The sequence below is a fragment of the Artemia franciscana genome, chromosome 7 (assembly GCF_032884065.1).
Source record: "Artemia franciscana chromosome 7, ASM3288406v1, whole genome shotgun sequence".
NCBI lineage: Eukaryota > Metazoa > Arthropoda > Branchiopoda > Anostraca > Artemiidae > Artemia > Artemia franciscana.
In genome coordinates, this window is record NC_088869.1 from 45,213,042 (window position 1) to 45,236,376 (window position 23,335).

Sequence of the window (23,335 nt, forward strand, 5' to 3'; positions counted from 1 at the left end):
CTGATCAAAACTAAGAGAAAGCCATTTTAGCCAAAAAAAGAATTAATATGCAAATTTCATTTTAATAATTTATGTACGGAGAGCCAAAATCAGACATGCATTAATTCAAAAAATTTCAGAAATTAAATAAAAAAAACAAGTTTTTTGAAATGAAAGTAAGGAGCGACATTAAAACTTAAAACGAACAGAAATTACTCCGTATATGAAAGGGGCTTTTCCTCCTCGACACCCCGCTCCTTGCGCTAAAGTTTGATTTTTTCTCGCAACTCTACTTTTTAAAACAATAAAAAAGTTTAACGTAAGGAGCGGGGTGTCGAGGAGGAAAAGCCCCTTTCATATACGGAGTAATTTCTGTTCGTTTTAAGTTTTAATGTCGCTCCTTACTTTCATTTCAAAAAACTTGTTTTTTTTATTTAATCTTTAAAGAAACCATATTTTTTCATTTTGAAAAGCGTGCTTTTTTATCCCTCCAAAAGGAAGTTACTCCAGCGGTGAGGATTTATTCGGGCTACCCAGATTGTGTGGTTATGATTTTAAATTGATTGTAAACGATGGAGCATCTTACTTTATATAAGCGTTGAGTTTCCGAAACCTCCACCCTATCACCCATCTGAAAACAATCATGTGATATTGTACGACGGGTGCCTAAAGCTAGTATTCCTATTTTGTGAAATGAGAGTCAGTTGGTTTCTGATGCTTTAAAGAATGTATATTTCCTTTTATGCTTATTGTCCGATGGAGTCTTTGGCTAGTTTTCAAACAGTTCGTGGTAACGAACTGTAGTAAGGAGCGACCCGGTTCAATAGTAATCAAAACTCTAAAAAATGGAATTTTGATACCAATAGCTACATTAAAAGAATCGTATTTTAATGCTGGTTTTAAATATATAAGTTTTATCAAGTTTAGTCTTACCCATCAAAAGTTACGAGCCTGAGAAATTTGCGTTATTTTAGAAAATAGGGGGAAACGCCCCCTAAAAGTCATAGAATCTTAACGAAAATCACACCATCAGATTCAGCGTATCAGAGAACCCTACTGTAGAAGTTTCGAGCTCCTATCTACAAAAATGTGGAATTTTGCATTTTTTGCCAGAAGGCAGATCACGGATGCGTGTTTATTTGTTTTTTGTTTTTTTGTTTGTTTTTTTTTCCCCCAGGGGTGATCGTATCGATCCAGTTGTCCTAGAATGTTGCAAGAGGGCTCATTCTAACGGAAATGAAAAGTTCTAGTGCCCTTTTTAAGTGACCAAAAAAATTGGAGGGCACCTAGGCCCCCTCCCACGCTAATTATTTTCCCAAAGTCAACGGATCAAAATTCTGAGATAGCCATTTTATTCAGCGTAGTCGAAAAACCTTATAACTATGTCTTTGGGGACGACTTACTCCCCCACAGTCCCTGTGGGAGGGACAACAAGTTACAAACTTTGACCTGTGCTTACATATAGTAATGGTTATTGGGAAGTATACAGGCGTTTTCAGGAGGATTTTTTTGGTTTGGGGGAGGGGTTGAGAAGAGGGGGAAATGCTGGGGGAGCTTTCCTTCGAGAATTTGTAATGGCTGAAGAAAATTTCCATGAAGGGAGAGCAGGATTTACTAGCATTATTTAAAAAAAAAAAACAATTAAAAAATAAAAGTGAAAAAGCTTTATCAGCTGGAAGTAAGGAACAGCAATAAAACTTAAAACAAACAGAAATTATTACCCATATGAGGGGCTCACCTCCTTCTAATACCTCGCTCTTTACGCTAAAGTATTTTCGGTAATTTCAACTACTTATTCTACGGCTTTTGTGATTCAGGGGGTCATTCTTAATGAATTGGGATAAAATTTAAGCTTTAGTGTAAAGAGCGAGGTACTGACGATGGGGTGAATCCCCTCATATATGTAATAAAAACATGAGAATACAAAAGTTCTTTACGTAAGCTAATTTATAAGTTACGTAAATCTTTTACCAATAAAAAGATTCGTAAAAAATTAAAAGTTCTAGTTGCCTTTTTAATTAGCCAAAAAATCGGGGGGCAACTAGGCTTCGTCCCCCGCTCTTTTTTTCTCAAAATCATTCGATCAAAATTATGAGAAAGCCATTGAGCCAAAAAAAAAATATGCAAATTTCGTTTTGATTATTCCTCTGCGGAGAGCCAAAATCAAAACATGCATTGATTCAAAAACGTTCAGAAATTAAATAAAAAAAACGAGTTTTTTCAACTGAAAGTAAGGAGTGACATCAAAACTTAAAACGCACAGAAATTACTTCGTATATGAAAGAGGCTGCTTCCTCATCAACGCCCCGCTCTTTACGCTAAAGTTTTTTACTGTTTTAGAAAGAAGAATTGAGAGAAAGAGTCAAACTTTAGCGTAAAGAGCGGGGCGTTGATGAGGAAGCAGCCTCTTTCATATACGAAGTAATTTCTGTGCGTTTTAAGTTTTGATGTCACTCCTTACTTTCAGTTGAAAAAACTCGTTTTTTTTTATTTAATTAAATGATATTTGAAGAACCATCTGAGTTCTTTTTGTCACGCAGTAAAGAAATAACGTTAAATTTGAATGTGCATGACTTAAGCACCATTAGTCACAGCTGTTTATGCATGAATTGTCTGAGAACATTTCTCTCTAATTATATTTGGAGGTCTTTGTTAAAAAAAAACTAATATACTAAATAAAATTAAAATTAAACAGTTTTTTAGTGAAATTTTGGTCTTAATACAAAATGTTTTGGTTCTTCTCAGCCTAATTTCTGAAACTAAGCCTGTTTTGAACACTTTGAACATTAAAAATTAGGATAGATAAATCTGCATGGTGCCCATTAGCAGTGATTTATTTAGCTGGTATTATTGAATCTGAATGTTCCTCAGTTAGCATTCATGGACATTCTTGTGACATTAATATTACAATTCAGGCACTTTTGTCGGGAGAGGGGAGATCCTTTAACGTCATGTAGACATATAGCCTTCCTAATCTCTTGCATGACACGCAGATGTAAAATCTTCCAACTAATTTATTTATAATATAAATGTAAAATAAAATATTAAAGGGCATATTTTGATTACAATTTACAGCTTATTGAACCACGATTGGGAAAAGAAAGCACAGATTGAATCCTCCACCAGTGAAGCGCCACTTGACGTCATACCGTCTCTGGAAAATAAATACCGTAATTGGAATCTGATGTAAATAGCTGACAGTGCTGTTAATTCACAACACTAATAATAATTATTTTATTCATATCAAAGTAATTAAATGGGAAAATACTTAAGACTTCATAATGCAAGAAAAAAGGTTCTCAATTAGAGTCAAAACTTAAATCGCAGAGAAAGCAAAGAAGGGACTATCTTAGTATTTGTACAGAATACTTTGCTGTTTTTATGTTTTCTTGAGCATACTAACCCTTAGTTCTCACTGCTGCGTCAATCCTGACACGATTTTTTTTTTTGGCGGAACAGACGCACGACAGAATAGGATGGAGGTTCACAAAGAAGCGCAGACTTTTGCGTCGCTGCGACAACGATTTGTGTCATTTGTCGCATGTCGCTGGATTTTGCGCGAAATCGCAGCAGTGGGAACCAGGGGTAAATGTCGAAAAACAATAGAAAGGAGTCTTCAGAATGTTAGCATGGGCGTGTTAAGATTGAAAAACCTCTTGGGCCACTGAATACAGAACTCAAAAAACGCAAAAAGCTTAAACTAAGCATTTAACTTTCCAAGATTTGGATTACGTCAAAGTCTAAGTCTTGTTTGATTAAACCCAGATTCTTTTTAAAATAGGCAGATGCCAAGAGTTGGATAAGTCAGGGGGAATGTGGGCTACTTAAAAGAATTATACACAAAATGTGGTAATCAACTATGCCCAAGAAAAGATGGATTTTTGTTATATCTTTTGTCCAATGCTAATCAGAAGTAAAAAAGAGAGAATAATAAAATAGCTACACTCATAATTTTTATTTGTATTTTTTAATTAGTTATAGAACTTTACTGGGTAATGTTCATTACCGTTAGTTTTTTTTTCATTCGTTCTTGGAGACCAGTTTGAGTTTCTTGCCTTTTTAGCCTCTCATACTCTTTGGTGGAGACTGCAAGAGAATGGGACTACTCGTTAGATGAATAGTTCCGTACTTTTTGGCAGTCGTAGTAGCATCAACAATCACAAGTAGTCACAGCCACAGTCAAAAGCAGACAGAGTCGAAAGTAGGGCGTAAAGAGCTTGATTTTGATGAGCGGAAATTATACTGTATATGAAGGATTGCCCTCTCCTCAGTACCTTGCCCTTTGCGCTGTAGCTGCATTTAATTGGTAGAATCCCTTTATAAATGGAATAATTTCTGTTCGGTTTGAGTTTTAATGCTGCTCCTTACTATCAGTTAAAAAATCTTGTTTTATTTAAATCTGCCTGCCTCACTCTCCATCAAATATTCCCCCCCTCACGGGAAACTCATCCCGAGGAATTTAATCCAGCGTATAGTGAACCCCCTCCGTCGAATTCCTTCGAGATAGTTCCTTCTTTGTTGAAAATCTCCCTGCGTAAAACGTCTTGCAGACGAAGACAGTTAAGAGAATATAAGGCAGTTAAAAGGATTTCCTTAAAGGAATTTTGTAAAATTCACTAGGTGAAAAATTTCGCCTGGAAAATTCACCCCCAGAAAGTTCCCTCCCCAAATAAGATCTTCCCTATGGAAATATACCCCAGGCACGAAATCCCCCCCCACCTAAAAATGTCTGTAGAGATCCCATTAACAAATACTATACGGAAACAATAGGCAAATTTCATAGCTTATAGGCCTCTCCCCAAGGAATTTGGGGGCCATTTTACCCCTAAAGCCTTAACTATTTGATCTTTCAACTATGCTGAACAAGATTATTACCTCAAAATTTTGATCAGATAGCTTTGGGGAAAAAAGGGGTGTGAGCAGGTGTCAGTTGCCCACCAATCTTTTCCTTCACTTAAAAATGCCGCTATAACTTTTAATTACCTTTCAAATACACCCTCTCCCGATCTTTTAGGACCGTTATTACGATTCAATCACCCCTGGTAAAAAATCAAACAGTTCGTGATAGCGAGCAGTAAGTAAGGAGCAACCCGACTCAATAGCAACCAAAACTATAAAAAAAGAATTTTGATACCAATAGATAAATTGAAACAATCGGATTTTTATGCTGATTTTAAATATGCAAGTTTCATCAAGCTAAATCCTAGCCATCAACAGTTACAAGCCTGAGAAAATTTGTGTTATTTTAAAAAAGGAAGAGAACCCACAAAAATTTACAAAATTTTAATGAAAACCATACCATCAGATTCAGCGTATCAGAGAACCCTTCTGTAGGGATTTCAAGCTCATATCTGGACAATTCTGGATTTTTTTTATTTTTTTTTTTACCAGAAGAAAGATCACGGATGCATGTTTATTTATTTTTTGTCCCCAGGGATGATCGTATTGACCCAGTGGTCCTTGAATTTCGTGAGAGGGCAAATTCGAAGGGAAATTAAAAGTTCTAGTGCCCCTTGTAATTGACCAAAAAATCCCAAGGCAACTAGGCCTCCTCCCACGCTCTTTTTTCTCAAAGTCATCGGATCAAAATTTGGAGATAGTCATTTTGCGCAGCATAGTCGAAATATCTAATAACTATGTCTTTGAGGACGACTTAATCCCCTTAGTCCCCGGGGGAAGGGCAGCAAGTTATGAACTTTTCCCATCGTTTACATACAGAGTTGGTTATTGGTAAGTCTACAGAAGATTTCAGGGAAGGATTTTTTTCTGGGGGGTTGGGGGTATTGGGTCACATGGGAAGATCATTCTATGGAGTGGGCACTTGATATCCCAGCATTATGTAAATAGCGATTAAAAATTAAATTCAAAAAAATATTTTTTTCAACTAAAAGTAAGGAATAACATTAAAACTTAAAACGAACAGAAATTATCACGTATATGAGGGTGGTTTGTCCCTCGTCAATACCTTGCTATTTATGCTAAAGTATTTTTAGTAATTTTAAAAGAATCATTTATTCTAATTAAACGGCCTTTGTGATTCATGGGTCATTCTTAAAGAATTGGAACAAAATTCGAAGTTTAGCGAAAAGAGCGAGGTACTGACGAGGGGCCAAACCTCATATTATGAATATGAAGAAGTTCGCCCCCTCGTCAATACCTCTCCCTTTACGCTTAAGTTCGAATTTTGAAAAGTAATGGCCGATATAAGCAATGATTGGTTTGTGGTACTTTCCGGTCAATCTTAGCACTTAATTTTAGCCTTTTTATTGTTCTGTAGAGTTGTGAAAAAGAGTCAAACTTTAACATAAAGAGCGGGGCGTGGATACTCCTAATTTATTTTTTATTTAGTTCAACATCTCACTAAGAATGCCCAGGAAGTCTCAACTCAATAAACTTTTCCATTCCTTAGATATTGCTGACACGCGCTTTCAACGATGTTGGATGCCCATAGTGTCTCTTGATTTATATCCCCAAAATGCACCCCGGAAGTGCCAACGCAATGCCCTTACCTGTGCCTGGTATATTACACAAAAGCCCTTTTGATAATCTGGATATAAATAGTGTCTCTCGATTTAGTTTTACATCGCCCCAACTTTCCCTGAGAGTTTCAACACCCTATTTTATTTCTAAGCTATTGCATTTATGTCATTTTGACAACCTGAATGCACTTGAACTCCTTTATTTTAGTGCAATGGTTGTAGAAGTATTATTAGCAGTAGTAGCAGTAGTAATTAGGGTAGTAGTAGTAGTAGTAGTAGTAGCAGTAGCAGGAGTCGTGACAGAAGAAGTAGCAGTCACAGTCACAATCGGACCAGTAGTAGAAGTATAAGCAGTGCCAGTCACAAATAGTCGCAGCTGAAACTTGTTTCCGTCACGAGTAGTCGCAGTAGTAATTGGTCAAAATCGCAAGTAGTTGCAGTCACAGTTGCAAGTAGTCAGAGTCAAAAGTAGTAGTTGCAACAATCGCAAGTAGTGAGTAATCGCAAGCAGTCACAAGTAATCACAGTAAAAAGTAGTCGAAGTCAAGAGTAGTTGCAATTGAAAGTAGTCTCATTCGCAAGAAGTTCCCGTCACAGTCACAAGTAGTTGCAATCACAGGTAGATGGCTTCACAAGTAGTTAACAGTCGCAAGTAGTTGCAGTTGTAAGAATTCACAGTCGTAAGTAGTCGCAGTTGAAGTCACAAGCAGTCGCAGTTACAAGTAATTGCAGTCACAGTTGTAAGAGTTCTTAGTCGCAATTGCAAGAAGTCACAGTCACAGGTTGTCACAATTGCAAGTAGTCAATGTTGCAAGTAATTATAGTCTTAAGTTGATTCAGCTGCGCTCGCAAGTAGTCGAAGCTATTCCAAAAGACAGTGGCCGACTGGATAGTTTTAATTGTTCAATAAATGAACTGCCAATGAATTTTGCACAAACCATTTACTGAATGTTTATATTTTACTCCTTTGGGTATGCAACAAATTATTCATAGATGGCACATTAGTGCTGCTTAAATAAATAGCGACAAGGCTTTAATATCTTTTTTTCCTGAGCAACTTCATATGAGAAAAGCTGTCGTAGAAATTTTGAAGGTTGTTGGTTTAGTTCGATTTTCTTTTCAAGCCGCGTCATACGGAAGGAGTTGTCGTAGAAACTTCGGAGGAAGCTCATTCGATTGGGTTTGAAATTTTCAGTTCCATTTTTGAGAGACAAAAGTGATTGGAGGACAACTAGGTCCCTCCCCACCTTAATACCCTCTTTTGCTGTACTCTGACCAACTTAAACGACAAATTACTTCAACAAAATCTTCTATTATATTGTGCAAACCGCGATTCAACCAGCCACTTATACCTTGCCCATAAAACATTGTCGCTCTTCCTCACAAATTGCATGCTTTTCCCTTTTGGAAACTTCTCACTAAAACTGACAGGGAAAAATTAGATGATCCTGACGTTGCCATGATTAGACGGATAGCAAAGCACAATAGAAAAGTTAATTAATCTGACTAGTCACAGCTTCTCATTCAGTGATTTTATTTGCATTTTTTTTTCGTTCGTATTTTGTATCCCTTTTTCGTTTTCTCTTTCAGTTTTGACGTTGTTGTTCGTTTTTATTCTCTTTTTTTCTTAAGTGCTCCGTCTTGTTTTGTGTCATTTTGAAGGATTTTTCAATGAATAAATAAAGAATTCGGTCATAATTTTGAGACAGCCTTTATTTTCAAAATAGTTAAAAGGTCAAATAAAAATGCCTGCGGAGATAATGAGCCCCCGCAGCGTTTGGAGCAAGGGATTTAAGTGATGTAAGCTGCCTATTGTTTACATATGGGTTTTGTTTATGGTTATGGGGTGCATGTTTGATCCTGTGTTTCCAAAAAGGCCTAGAGTATTCAGCTAGAATTTACAGGGGATATTAAGGGAATTTTGAAGTAAATCAAAACATACTAGGTCCATGCAATTTGTCATTTGCCACTTGTCATTGCCAGCAATATCTCAGGAACTAATAAGGATATTAAGTTGGAACTCTTGGGGGAAGTTTAGGGGGGTGCTGAACTAACCAAATACACTTTGTGCATGCTACTACTGCTACTTTAGCTACAAATAATATTACTGCAGCTACTAATACTGCAACTACAACCACTATGACTACTACTACTACTACTACTAAGGGTATTAACTTGAAACTTTTAGGGAATGCTTAACTGAATTAGAACATCCGCATGCAGGTCGTCAAAAAGATATATCAGCAATATCTCACCAGCGGCCAAGGGTATTAAGTTAGGCCTTTAAGGGTATATTTAACAGGATGTTGAACTAAGCAAAAGACACTAAATGTATACTACTACTGCTACTACTACTGAGACTGTGACTACTTGTGACGGCAGCTGCTTGGAACTACAACTATTCGCGACTGCACTCACATATGACTGCAACTACAGAAACTTCTGACTGCAACTGCAAATACTTGTGACTGCGACTACTTGCAACTATGACAACTAGGCTACTGCAACTACTTGTGACTGTGATTGCTTATGATTGCGACCACTTGTGACTCCAACTGTAACTAAGTGTGACTGTCACCGCAACTGCCTGACTGCTTGCATTGCTTTATCAGCTATCAACCTCTTTACGCCATTAAGAAGATTCTTTAAGTAATAAAAACTAATTTAGCACGAAGAGCAAGTTTTTAGGAGGGGCAACAACCTTCATATAGCAGAAAGGGCTATAAGTTGTGGAATTTGCCCATATTTTTTATACGTTGAATTAATAGCACAAAGTATAATAACATTAAGTAACATTAGTATAAGTACATTAACTACTAAGTAACAATTTAGTGTGATAAGCGAGGCATCTAGGAGGAGGTAACGCCCTTCATAAACCAGCAAGGCCTATAAGTTATGAAATTTGCCCATATTTTTTTGTGCAGAGTATCAAACAGCTCATGGTAACGAACTCTAAGTGAGGAGTGACCCGGCTCTATAGTAACCGGGTCTCTTATATATATATATATATATATATATATATATATATATATATATATATATATATATATATATATATATATATATATATATATATATATATATGTGTGTGTATTTATAGAACTAAATCGATAGACACTATTTAAATCCAGATTATCAAAAGGACGTTTGCGCAATATCCCAGGCGCAGCTAAGGGCATTACGTTGGCACTTCCGGGGTGTGTTTTGGGGATATTAAACTAAATCCAGAGACACTATGGGCATCTAACATCGTTGAGACCACTTGGGCATGTTTAGGGAGATGTTGAACTAAATAAAAAAAAAAAAAAATTACGAGTATCCAGGTTGTCAAAAGGACGTACTTGCAGTATCTCAGGACTGGCTAGGGATATTAAGTTGAAACCTTCAGGGTATGTTTGGGGGATGGTCGATTAATATTTGTCTATTACTCAAGGTTGTAACACGATGCTAGTCAGATTTGTGTTAGTCCTATAGAATCCCAAAGATATAAAATATTTGACAAATATCCTCTTCGTTATATATATATATATATATATATATATATATATATATATATATATATATATATATATATATATATATATATATATATATATATATATATATATATATATATATATATATATATATATGTATATATATATATATATATATATATATATATATATATATATATATATATATATATATATATATATATATATATATATATATATATATATATATATATATATATATATATATATATATATATATAGAATAAATCCTGCTAATCCTCAGGAAATTTTGGAGCTTTTCAAATTCTCTCAACACCACCTACACCATTTTGAAACGGTTTTCATTTCCCTGTTTAAGGGTCGTCTGTTTCACCGATTTGAATCCTAGTCAGACAAAAATAAAATTAAAAGACTGCAGTATAACATAAAAAATGACTTACGCTCGGAAAAGATTTCGCTATGTTCAAATTATATGCGTAGGTTGCAGCTTTTCCATTTTCAAGGGGACAGGTAGTGAAGTTACACCCATTAGAATTCATGTTTGGAAGTGGCATATCCACCAGCTTATTTGCCCAAAAAGCCTTTGAAGAGAGGGATACAACTTTCTCTGAAAAGTTAATTGTAGTTAGAATAAGAGTTGGGACAATAATAATTTCAATTAACAGTTCGATATATTATGTTTGACCTTAAAATCCTTTTTCATAAAAATGGCAACACATAAAACAGGAATAATAGAAAACAAATGCATGCTAATAGGAATAAAAAAGAAGCCATCCAAATGGTATAATAGAAAAAAATAATACGATTAGTTTGTTCTTTGTTTTTGTATTTTGTTAGAATGCTTATTATTTTGAACAAAATGAATGGTGTCCTGTATAGAGTGAAGTGACATTGAAATCCTTTTTATTTTATTCTAAAAATAAAACCGTAAATTTTAGCAGCTACGATGAATGTAATTTTATCTGAATTCTTCCTCTTGTCCTGTTATTCAAGCTTCACGAGATGAAAATTATCTTGAAAATATACTACATCCATTCATTCAGGGGAGCATTTTGAACTATATGGATGCCTTTAGGTGACAGCACTCCCCCTATCGCAGAATTAATTTGTTTTTAACATAATACATTACAACCGTTTGCCTACCTGCCCTGAATGGGGAAAGGTGGATGCTATTCCCTGTAAAAAAGATTTGATGCAAGAACTCCCTTTGAAAACCATAAAAATGACGATCCTTGAACACTTTTCTAAAATTTCAAACCTCACCTGCAAAATATCTAAGGGGTGCACTTTCCGGAATAATCAAAGCATATATATATATATATATATATATATATATATATATATATATATATATATATATATATATATATATATATATATATATATATATATATATATATATATATATATATATATATATATAAAATAAATTTTTTTTTAAGTAAACTATCGTTTTTGTAATAAGAGGTTAACTTAAATTTCTCCAGTATGTAAGTAGTCGGGGCTACTTTTTATTGATTCTAAAATAGCTGGGACTCGATTAGTGTGGTGGATACAGGCTAGTTAAATGGAATATTTGGGATCTTTCAATTTTAATATATTTACCGTGACCATGTAGAGCGAATGATTCCTTTGTAAAGAAAACAACAATATAGATAGCGTGGAAGATTAATTTGTTTGTATACGTTTAAGAAACTACAAATATTATTGACGTGTAATATTAAGAAGCAGACATCTGTAAATAATTTGGGCTCATTGCCTCACTGCCGCCGTTTAAAGGAAAACGTAAGATGAAATGTTAAATGTTTTGAGAAGAATCAAGTTGGTAATTGAAAATTGTTGATAAATAGCAAAACTTGGGGTCTGAAAATAGTCCCTTAAATTAAATTTCTACAAATTTTTTAATTCGCCCTTTGAAAATTACTGGACAAAGGTGGAGGGCGACTCTAATTTCAGGAAAAATATAATAAATCTAAAAACCATTATTTTCTTCCTTATAATAGTTGCATTAGTTTAATTAGAGTCAAAATCTCATTTTCCTTGACCCGTTTTGATAAAATGAGATGGTTTCGTCATAAAAATTTCTGATATAAAAGTCATTAGCACACTATGGCTGTCATTTCTCACACAAAATGCCACGTAATAATTGGGTGTAGGAATGGTGTTTTCCCCTAAATCCTCTTAAACAAAACCAAAAAGCAATTGATGTTCAGGATGGTGTTTTCCCCTAAATCCTCTTAAACAAAACCAAAAAGCAATTGATGTTCAGGATGTTTAGGCTATTTACAGCAATAAAAAAAGGTGTGAACTTACTTTTGATGTTTGGTGTAAAGTCCACTTCAATAGATACATTGGTGTCTTTCTTCAATACACAAGGCTTGTTTTTCAAAGCCTCTGGACAGGGGTTGATTCTTATTTCGCTCAGTTGTCCATTACCAAAAGCTGTAAAATAGGAATAACTTCTCAGCCATCTTTTCAAGGTCTTTTTTGGATTGGAATATATCAAAGGCTTAACTAAAACAGTTTCTTTTATTTCCAATTTAAATTCAGTTAATTACAAAACCTTTACGAACGTTACTTGAATGCAGCTACCGCTGCAACCATGATTTTAGTTTGAAATCAATTTATGGGAATTTTGAAATATGAAAAAAAAGAATCACTAAAAAAAATTATCATCTTTAAATTTATGTATATTTACTAGATAGTCCGTTGCCACAGAGTGTGATGAACTTGGATCCTTCAGAGCTGAAAGAGAGTAGTTTCACCACTAACTTGTTGCAACTATTTACGAAAATATACCATTAAGTTTTTATGATGTCCAAGACAGAGTAATATTGTATGAAAGTATACCCCAAATGATTGTGGACTGATTAGTTTTTTTTTGTCTCCCTGATTTTCAAAAAAATTAAAAAATATTTTTAATCGTTATTGAGATACTAATTTGTCACTTATTTAAACAGCATATTCTTAATTGTTTGCATGAACAAAACTTTGGTGATCTAGATACTCTTTATGCTACGAACTGTACAGCTAACTTTCCAAAAGTCACACATACTTTGCCTAAGAGATTTTATTGAGCTATGGATCTTCTATCTATAAGCGAGCAATAGTTTTGTGTATGTGTATCTACCTATATTAAATATTATACATCTACTAGTTGTTGGTAGGGGCCAACACCTAGTTGGTGGGGGCGCTTCGTGCCCCAAAGCCCCCCCCCCGCGCGTAAGTCGTTACGCGCCATGTTAGTTACGCGCCATTGTAGTTGTGTCCCTGTGTCCCACCTGTGAATATAGATAGATATATATATATATATGTTTTTATCTATGTAAAACTTGGGAATATACAACATTCTTCGCTGTCCCATTGTCTGTGCATATAAATAGATTGTCAGGTTTACCGACTCTTGAACATGCAACATATAATTGCCCATTGGAAAAACGATCCGTATTCAGATCTATACCTCATTATTCTAATGATTGCCCTTGAGCTCTGTTGATGGTAATTACTAATCGAACATTCCCTGTGTCCCCGACGTCATTTATATATCCCCCTGTGCCTCCCATTGTCCCCGTTGTAGTTGTGTCCCTGTATCCCGGTCGTCATTTATATTCCCTGTGTCCCGGTGTCCCAGTCTGTAATTTCTCTTTGAGTGTCCGGTCGTCATTTATATTCCCTGTGTCCCGGTCGTCATTTGTGTCCCGGTGTCCCGGTCAGTAATTTCTCTATCCTATACACTCGAGAAAATTTATAATTATTCTTATCTTCCAAAGATTATGAACGGCAGGATATTTTTTCTGAAAATAGGCATATTAACATTTCTTTTACCCGAAAAAGCAATCTTGCTCTGAAAAGATAGATCACAACTCGGAAATATTTTTCCGGGGATAATCCTATCGAACATAATTTGGCTTCTATGACCTCATGATGATTTATAAAAGATGACGAACGAATGTATCAACACGGTATAGACGATATGACCTAAACATGGACGTAAAAAATTTTGATTGAACAAGCTTCTGACTAAAATGTATCAAAGAACTGTGCGTCATAAATGATTTGTTTGTGTAGTTTGGGGCTTTCAGCCCTCAAACTTGTCTTGTTATGTGGCACAAAACAAATACACTTTTTGGGATTTCTCAATTGTTTTCATCAAAATGTCTATTTTGAAATTTTACTCCAGAGCGATTTTGGGCTGCGCTGACACATGTAGTCGCAATTAGCAAAAAGCTGTTTGCTGTCCAATTGACTTTAGCCCTTGAAAGGGGTACTAAACTTGTAGTCTAGGACCACATAGACATTACCCCAACTTTCTATGACCATCTGTTCTATATGAAGAAGCTGGAAAAAATAAAATAAAATACAATTCCAGCTTCGTCATATCACTAAGAAATTATCAAGCTTAAAAAATATTAAATAAAAAAACAAAACAAGTTTTCTTTAACTGACAGTAAGGAGCGACATTAAAACTTAAAACGAACAGAAATTACTTCGCGTATGAAAGGGGCTGGTCCCTCCTCAACGTCCCGCTCTTTACGCTAAAGTTTGACGCTTTCTCTCAACTCTACTTTTTAAAACAGTAAAAACATTAGCGTAAAGAGCGGAGTGTTGAGGAGGGACCAGCCCCTTTTATATACGTAGTAATTTCTGTTCGTTTTAAGTTTGAATGTCGCTCCTTACTTTCAGTTAAAAAGCCTTGTAATTATTTAATTTTTGAACGTTTTTGAATTAATGCATGTTTTGATTTTGGCTCTCCGCAGATGAATAATTAAAACGAAATTTGCATATTTACTTTTTTTGGCTAAATGGCTTTCTCATAGTTTTTATCGAATGATTTTGGGGAAAAAGTAGCGGTGGAGGGGGCCTAATTGCCCCTCCCGCCGGTTTTTTGGTTACTTAAAAAGGCAACTAGAACATTTAATTTTTTACAAACGTTTTTATTAGTAAAAGATATATGTAACTTACGAATTAGCTTACGTAACGAACTTTTGTATTCGTATGTTTTTGTTACGTATATGAGGGGGTTTACCCCCTCAGCAGTACCTCGCTCTTTACAACAAAGCTTTAGTTTTGTCCCAATTCCTTAAGAATGACCCCTGAATCACAAAGGCCGTAGAATAAATAGTTGAAATTACCAAAATGCTTTAGCGTAAAGAGTGAGGTATTGAGGAGGGGATGAATCCCCTCATATGCGTTGTAATTTTCGTTCGTTTTAATGATACTCCTTACTTTCAGATGAAAAAACTTTTTCATATTTATTTTTTTCATTGTTTTTTTTTAATAATGCTAGAAAATCCTGAGCTCCCTTCATGGAAATTTTCTTCCCCCTTGAAGAATTAATCCATGGAAAGTTCCCCCAACATATCCCCTCTTCTCAACAACCCCCCCTCTCCAACCAAAAAAATCCCTCTGAAAACGTCTGTACACTTCCCAATAACCATTACTACATGTAAGCACAGGTCAAAGTTTGTAACTTGTAGCCCTTCCCACGGGGATTGTGGGGGAGTAAGTCGTCCTCAAAGACATAGTTATAAGGTTTTCGACTATGCTGAATAAAATGGCAATCTCAGAATTTTGATCCGATGACTTGGGGAAAATTATTAGCGTCAGAGGGGGCCTAGCTGCCCTCCAATTTTTTTGGTCACTTAAAAAGGGCACTAGAACTTTTTATTTCCGTTAAAATGAGCCCTCTCGCAACATTGTAGGACCACTGGGTCGATACGATCACCCCCGAGAAAAAAAAAACAAAAAAAAACAAACAAACAAATAAACACGCATCCGTGATCTGCCTTCTGGCAAAAAAAACAAAATTCCACATTTTTGTAGATAGGAGGTTGAAACTTCTACAGTATGGTTCTCTGATACTCTGAATCTGGTGGTTGGGATTTTCTATGACTTTTAGGGGGTGTTTCCCCCTATTTCCTAAACTAAGGCAAATTTTCTCAGGCTCGTAACTTTTGATGGGTAAGACTAAACTTGATTAAACTTATATACTTAAAATCAGCATTAAAATGCAATTCTTTTGATGCAGCTATTGCTTACAAAATTCTGTTTTTTAGAGTTTTGCTTACTATTGAGCCGGGTCGCTCCTTACTACAGTTCGTTACCAACAGTTCGGTAAACCAACAGTTCGGGCTGTGGGGGTTACTTTGACCGTATAGATATAATTATTAGACCTCCAATGTTTCTGTAACTAATTGACAGTTTCAGATATGGATCCAATAATATGGAACTTGTGAGGGGCCAGGTAGCAGAGAAGAGAAAAGAGGGAAGGTCGATTACCATCAAATCAGTTTCGGAGCTTAAAAAGGCGTTGGAAATTACAATTTAAATCGAATCTTTCTAGCTTCGATGACCATCAATCCATGAGAATTGGCAAGGGGAAAAAGTTTGTTCGCCTTTTTCTAACCTCTCATTTGGATCCGTTCTGGAGGGAACCGATTTGTTCATTTTTCTTTTTACATTGGGGCTCTATGGCCCAAAGACTTAAGAATATTATTTTCAAGGCAATCAGGAACATTTTTTTCCGATTCTTTTTTGGACCTCACTTTTTTAGGGTCAGGATGCAAGAGAAAGGAGACATATTTACTTGTCCTTTCGAAAATATTGAACGAAATTTCTATCTCAAAATCTGGATCATATATCTTGGGGATTTAGTAAAAAGGGTTCAGGAGGAGTAGAAGTTGATCCAATCATTCTCGTCTACTAAAACTACACAGAAACTTTTGATTTCCAGTTCAAAGAGCCCCCTCCAGAGTTCCTACGATCACCCCTTCCACAGGAGGCAGAGGAGAACAAAATAAAAAACTAGATAATAAATTGAACGGTTATGGTCCTTCAATTGAGCAATGCTAGTCCACTGCCTCCGACACCTTGAATTATTTTGAACCCTGCTTTTCATGTCTTCTAAGAGAATGAATAAAATTCCTCATTCTTCTTTAATTAATTGGTTTTGAGCAATTAAGAACTGAATTCGTTGTGTAGGGAAGAGGAAAGTTACAAATCAGGCATGTAATTTAAGATTTACGTATGAACCTGGATATTTTTTTCTTATGTCAACCAAAAAAAAAAAAAAAACATTTTTTTCTCCATACTTGTTCATCTTTGTTTGGTTTGTACGAAATGATTTTTGGATTAACTGGGTTATTCTCTACTATTAATACTTCTTTTTGTTTTATTTATGGGTAAATATCGAGCAGTTCATATAATTTGCCTACGAAGAAAGTGGACACACCACTAGACCTCATTTTTTTTGTTCTTTCTGTATATAAAAAACACTTTTCTCGCAAATTAAGTTTTAAGCCTTTTTTGGACCAACGAAAATGATAATTTCTTTCAATGATTTTTTGGTATGAAAAGAGTTAAAGCATCGGTTTCAAATTTACTATTTCATTATAGATTCTATTTTGTTAAAGTTGTATAATCTGCAATCATTGATTTGTCATAATTAAGTTGGATAAAAAAATTTGAAAAAATTTCTCCATTTTTCCATCTGCCCTATTTCTTCTGTCGGCTTTGATATTTTTTGACATATAGATGAAACGGCAGTTTTTAAGGGGCCTAACAGAGTAATAAGAAAACATGGTGGAATTGTTTTGATTTTTGATTAATTTAGACAAATTAATGTTTATGAACTATACAACCTTTGCAAAATGGATTTATAATGAAACAGTAAGTTTGAAACAAACATTTTGACCCATTTTTACATCCAAAAAATATAGAAAGAAATTATGATTTTCAAGGGTCCTAAAAGGGCTTAAAATTGAATTAGCAAGGAAAGCGATTATTATATCCAGAAAAAACATAAGAAATGGCACAGAGTGGTATGTTGACTTTATTTTAGGTCAATTTTATGAACTGCTAAATGTTTACCGATGTTTCTATTTGCTAATTTCCTTATTTTGTTAAGAATCAAAAGCCTTAAAACATAATTAATTATCAATGTATCAGTGCTTGGCGGCCTTCACAGAAAGGAACTCAGACAAAGCTCTTCGTACAATATTATGTTCTTTTCAGAAAATAAAAGCTCCAAACTAAAACCCTCAAGAAGAGATTAGTTTTGCAGACTTTAATCCACAATTATAAGAAAACAAAAAAATAATTGAACTTACTTTTTGCTTTACCACAAGGCCTGTACATTCGAAGAATTTCAGAACAAGCACAAGCCCATAAAGTAAAAAATACTAGCAGTTTCAACATTATTTCTTTTTCTTTTACTGTTGAACGACACAAGACATTCTAACATTCAAAACTGGGACAAAGAGCTAGAAAGATCTTGGGAGTAATCATGGAAACCCCACTTTTATGGAACTGCGTCACAATTCATCGTGACGTCTCTTACTCTCCTGCCTACGGGATTGCCAAATATTCAGTGTGCTGAATATGGCAACCCTGTCCTGTTTGATTTTATATTGTGGCAAGATAATGCCAAACATTTATAACTGGTTAATTATCAAACATCTGGTTTTTTCTTTAGCATAAGATAAATGGAGTCGTGCTAGAATTTTTTTGAAATCGTATGATGAAATTTGATTTATGTTTCCGTGATCTAATAACGCACTTCTGCCCTTTTGATAACCTTTGTAAGATTAATGTGTATAAACTCTGAAATGAAGAAAAAAAACTTGCCTATTTTCTTGAGCTAAGTTGGCCAAATTAGAAGGAAACAAACGACCAATAAATGCACACCTTGACGGGGTGGATCTAGCACCACCCAGTTCGGGTACTGAAAAAACTGGATCAGGTGACGTCAAAACTGAAAAAACTAAAAAAAGGCAAAAACTACAAAAAAAACTAAAAACTAATAAAAAAAATAAAAAAGCTAAAAAACTAAAAAAACTATAAAGGTAAAAACCAATAAAAAACTAAAAAAAAAACTGAAAAAACTAAAAAAAGGCAAAAACTACAAAAAAAAACTAAAAACTAATAAAAAAAGTAAAAAAGCTAAAAAACTAAAAAAACTAAAAAAACTAAAAAAAGGTAAAAAACTAAAAAAAAATAAAAAATAAAAAAAAACTAAAAAAAAGGAAAAAACAGAAAAATAAGCTAAAATAAAGGTAAAAACCAATAAAAAACTAAAAAAAAAAAAGGAAAAAACTAATAAATGACGACACTCAAAGAGAAAGCGACCAGGACAAAAGGAATGTTCGATTAGCAATCAACAAAGCACCGGGACACAGGGAGTATAAATGACGACCAGGACATAAGTAAAAAAAAAAAAAACTATCTATATATATAAAAATAAGTTGTCTGTGGATCTGTGGATCGTGGATCAGGTGACGTCACCTGAAAAAACTGGATCAGGTGACGTCAAAACTGAAAAAACTAAAAAAAGGCAAAAACTACAAAAAAAACTAAAAACTAATAAAAAAAATAAAAAAGCTAAAAAACTAAAAAAACTAAAAAAAGGCAAAAACTACAAAAAAAAATAAAAACTAATAAAAAAGCTAAAAAACTAAAAAAACTAAAAAAAAGGCAAAAACTACAAAAAAACTAAAAACTAATAAAAAAAATAAAAAAGCTAAAAAACTAAAAAAACTAAAAAAACTAAAAAAAGGTAAAAAACTAAAAAACTAAAAACTAAAAAAAACTAAAAAAGGTAAAAACTAAAAGAACTAAAAAAGAAAAAAATAAATGACGACACTCAAAGAGAAAGCGACCAGGACAAAAGGAATGTTCGATTAGCAATCAACAAAGCACCGGGACACAGGGAGTATAAATGACGACCAGGACACAAGTAAAAAAAAAAATTAACAAAACTAAAAGAAGGTAAAAACTACAAAAAAACTAAAAAGAAAAAAAAACTAAAAACTAATAAAAAAACTAAAAAATCTAAAAATCTAAATAAACTAAAAAAGAAAAAGATCTGTGGATCGTGGATCAGGTGACGTCACCTGAAAAAACTGGATCAGGTGACGTCAAAACTGAAAAAACTAAAAAAAGGCAAAAACTACAAAAAACTAAAAACTAATAAAAAAAATAAAAAAGCTAAAAAACTAAAAAAACTAAAAAAAGGCAAAAACTACAAAAAAAACTAAAAACTAATAAAAAAGCTAAAAAACTAAAAAAACTAAAAAAAAGGCAAAAACTACAAAAAAACTAAAAACTAATAAAAAAAATAAAAAAGCTAAAAAACTAAAAAAACTAAAAAACTAAAAAAAGGTAAAAAACTAAAAAAACTAAAAACTAAAAAAACTAAAAAAGGTAAAAAATAAAAGAACTAAAAAAGAAAAAAATAAATGACGACACTCAAAGAGAAAGCGACCAGGACAAAAGGAATGTTCGATTAGCAATCAACAAAGCACCGGGACACAGGGAGTATAAATGACGACCAGGACACAAGTAAAAAAAAAAATTAACAAAACTAAAAAGAAGGTAAAAACTACAAAAAAACTAAAAAGAAAAAAAAACTAAAAACTAATAAAAAAACTAAAAAATCTAAAAATCTAAATAAACTAAAAAAGAAAAAAAAAAGGAAAAAAATAAAGGAGAAAAACAAAACTAAAAAACGAATGTATATACAGACCGGTACACCGGGATACAAATGACGACCGGGACACAGGGAATATAAATGACGACCGGGACACAGGGACACAACTACAACGGGGACACCGGGGGAAACAGGGGGATATAAATGACGACCGGGACAAAAAAACTAAAAGAAAAAAAAACTAAAAACTAATAAAAAAACTAAAAAATCTAAAATCTAAATAAGCTAAAAAAGAAAAAAAAAAGGAAAAAAATAAAGGAGAAAAACAAAACTAAAAAACGAATGTATATACAGACCGGGACACCGGGATACAAATGACGACCGGGACCCGGGACACAGGGAATATAAATGACGACCGGGACACAGGGACACAACTACAACGGGGACACCGGGGGAAACAGGGGGATGTAAATGACGACCGGGACACCGGGACAGGGAATGGTCGATTAGCAATCACCATCAACAAAGCTCAAGGGCAATCATTAGAATCATGAGGTATAGATCTGAATACAGATTGTTTTCCCATGGACCATTATATGTTGCATGTTCAAGAGTCGGTAAACCTGACAATCTATTTATATGCAAAGACAATGGGACAGCAAAGAATGTTGTATATTCGCAAGTTTTACGTAGTTAAAACCATATATATATATCTATCTATATTCACAGGTGGGACATAGGGACACAACTACAATGGCGCGTAACTTTTATGGCGCGTAACGACTTACGCGCGCGGGGGGGCTTGGGGGGGGCGCGAAGCGCCCCCACCAACTAGGTGTTGGGGTGGCGCGAAGCGCCACCCCAACAGCTAGTATATATATATATATATATATAAATAAGTTGTCTGTCTGTGTGTCTGTCTGTGGATCAGGTGACGTCATGTTTCTGTGTCGACTGACGTCATGAAGTTAGTTGTCGTCATTTTTGTTATGACGGTGACGTCATTAATGGTATTTAAGACATTTGTTCACAGAAGAATGTTTAATTGTAAAATGACTGAAGAACCTACAATGGCAACAGCCGAGGAAGCTGCTCAAAGAGTTTATGCCAAAAAACTTGCTGGTGATAGAGAAAGTAAGAAAAGAAAGCGTTCCAAGGAATCACAAGAACAGCAAGAACACAGGCTTGCAGCTGATAAAGAAAGTAAGAAAAGAAAGCGTGCCGGGGAATCACAAGAACAGCAAGAAAACAGGCTTGCGGCTAAAGAACGCAAAACCGCGCAGTTAGATGAAAATCCACCTGGACAGCGAGAGTCAAAACATATCAAAACTGAAAATGATAGCGATGATGATTGGGCTTGGGATTTTGACTTGGATAAGGTCATCAATGCCTACCAGATTTAAGTTAAAAAAACAAAGGTTCGTCATAGTGACGCTGAAAAATAAAGAAGAAAAAAAAAACTGAAAAAAGAACAAAGGTAAAAAACTAAAAAAAAACTAAAAAGAAAAAACACTCAAAGAGAAATTACAGACCGGGACACAAATGACGACCGAGAGAGAGGGAATATAAGTGACGACCGGGAACCTCAAAGAGAAATTACAGACTGGGACACCCGGACACAAATCACGACCGGGACACAGGGAATATAAATGACGACCGGGACACAGGGACACAACTACAACGGGGACGCCGGGGGCACAAGCGGGATATATAAATGACGACCGGGACACAGGGATTGTTCGAATAGAAATTACAGACTGGGACACCGGGACACAAATGACGACCGGGACACAGGGAATATAAATGACGACCGGGACACTCAAAGAGAAATTACAAACTGGGACACCGGGACACAAATGACGACCGGGACACAGGGAATATAAATGACGACCTGGACACAGGGACACATCATTAGAATAATGAGGTATAGATCTGAATACGGATTATATATATATATATATATATATATATATATATATATATATATATATATATATATATATATATATATATATATATATATATATATATATATATATATATATATATATATATATATATATATATATATATATAAAATAAGTTGTCTGTCTGTGGATCTGTGGATCAGGTGACGTCATGTTTCTGTGTCGGCTGACGTCATGAAATTAGTTGTCAGGTGACGTCATGTTTCTGTGTCGGCTGACGTCATGAAATTAGTTGTCGTCATTTTTGCTTTGACGGTGACGTCATTCAAGTTATATAAGACATATGTTCACGTAGAAATCTATTAATGTTTAAGTTTACAATGACTGATGAAGATGCTCAAAGAGTCTATGCCAAAAAACTTGCTTCTGATAGTTCCTCGGCACGCTTTCTTTTCTGACTTTCTCTATCAGCAGCAAGTTTTTTGGCATAGACTCTTATATATATATATATATATATATATATATATATATATATATATATATATATATATATATATATATATATATATATATATAATATATAATATATATATATATATATATATATATATATATATATATATATATATATATATATATATATATATATATATATATATATATATATATATATATATTAAAACTGGGCCTTGTCAACCGGGACACGACAGGCTTCTGTATATGGATTCTCACTGTCACTTGTCTTTCAGCCGCAGATAATTTGAGCCTTTTCTTGGTGTCATGACGTTACCACAGGTTCGATACAGCAACCCTAGAAAAATTCAAATTCTTCCTTTATTTTTGTGGCCAGAAATGTAAATTTGCCAGTTTGAAGAAGAAAAAGAAACTATGTAGCCAATTTCGAGGCCAGGCTCCGTCATGGCTACGTTACAGGCTTGCCTATGTTGTTTCTCATTGTCACTTACCTTATAACCGCAGACAATGTAAGCCTCTTCTTCAATTCGTGGCTTCACCATAGGTTCGACAAAACCAACACGGGATAAATAC

General features: G+C 34.4%; 1 protein-coding gene across 1 annotated transcript; it reads right to left on the bottom strand.

The window, feature by feature from the left end:
• Positions 1-2,975: 2,975 nt before the first annotated feature.
• LOC136029357 (MD-2-related lipid-recognition protein-like) lies at positions 2,976-18,269 on the bottom strand. The gene is made up of 4 exons (XM_065707668.1): positions 18,064-18,269; positions 12,269-12,397; positions 10,396-10,562; positions 2,976-3,133 (listed from the first exon to the last, which is right to left on the bottom strand). Exons 1-4 carry the CDS (start codon positions 18,149-18,151, stop codon positions 3,056-3,058), a joined length of 462 nt encoding a protein of 153 aa, XP_065563740.1. The 5' UTR covers positions 18,152-18,269; the 3' UTR covers positions 2,976-3,055.
• Between the last annotated feature and the right edge of the window lie 5,066 nt (positions 18,270-23,335).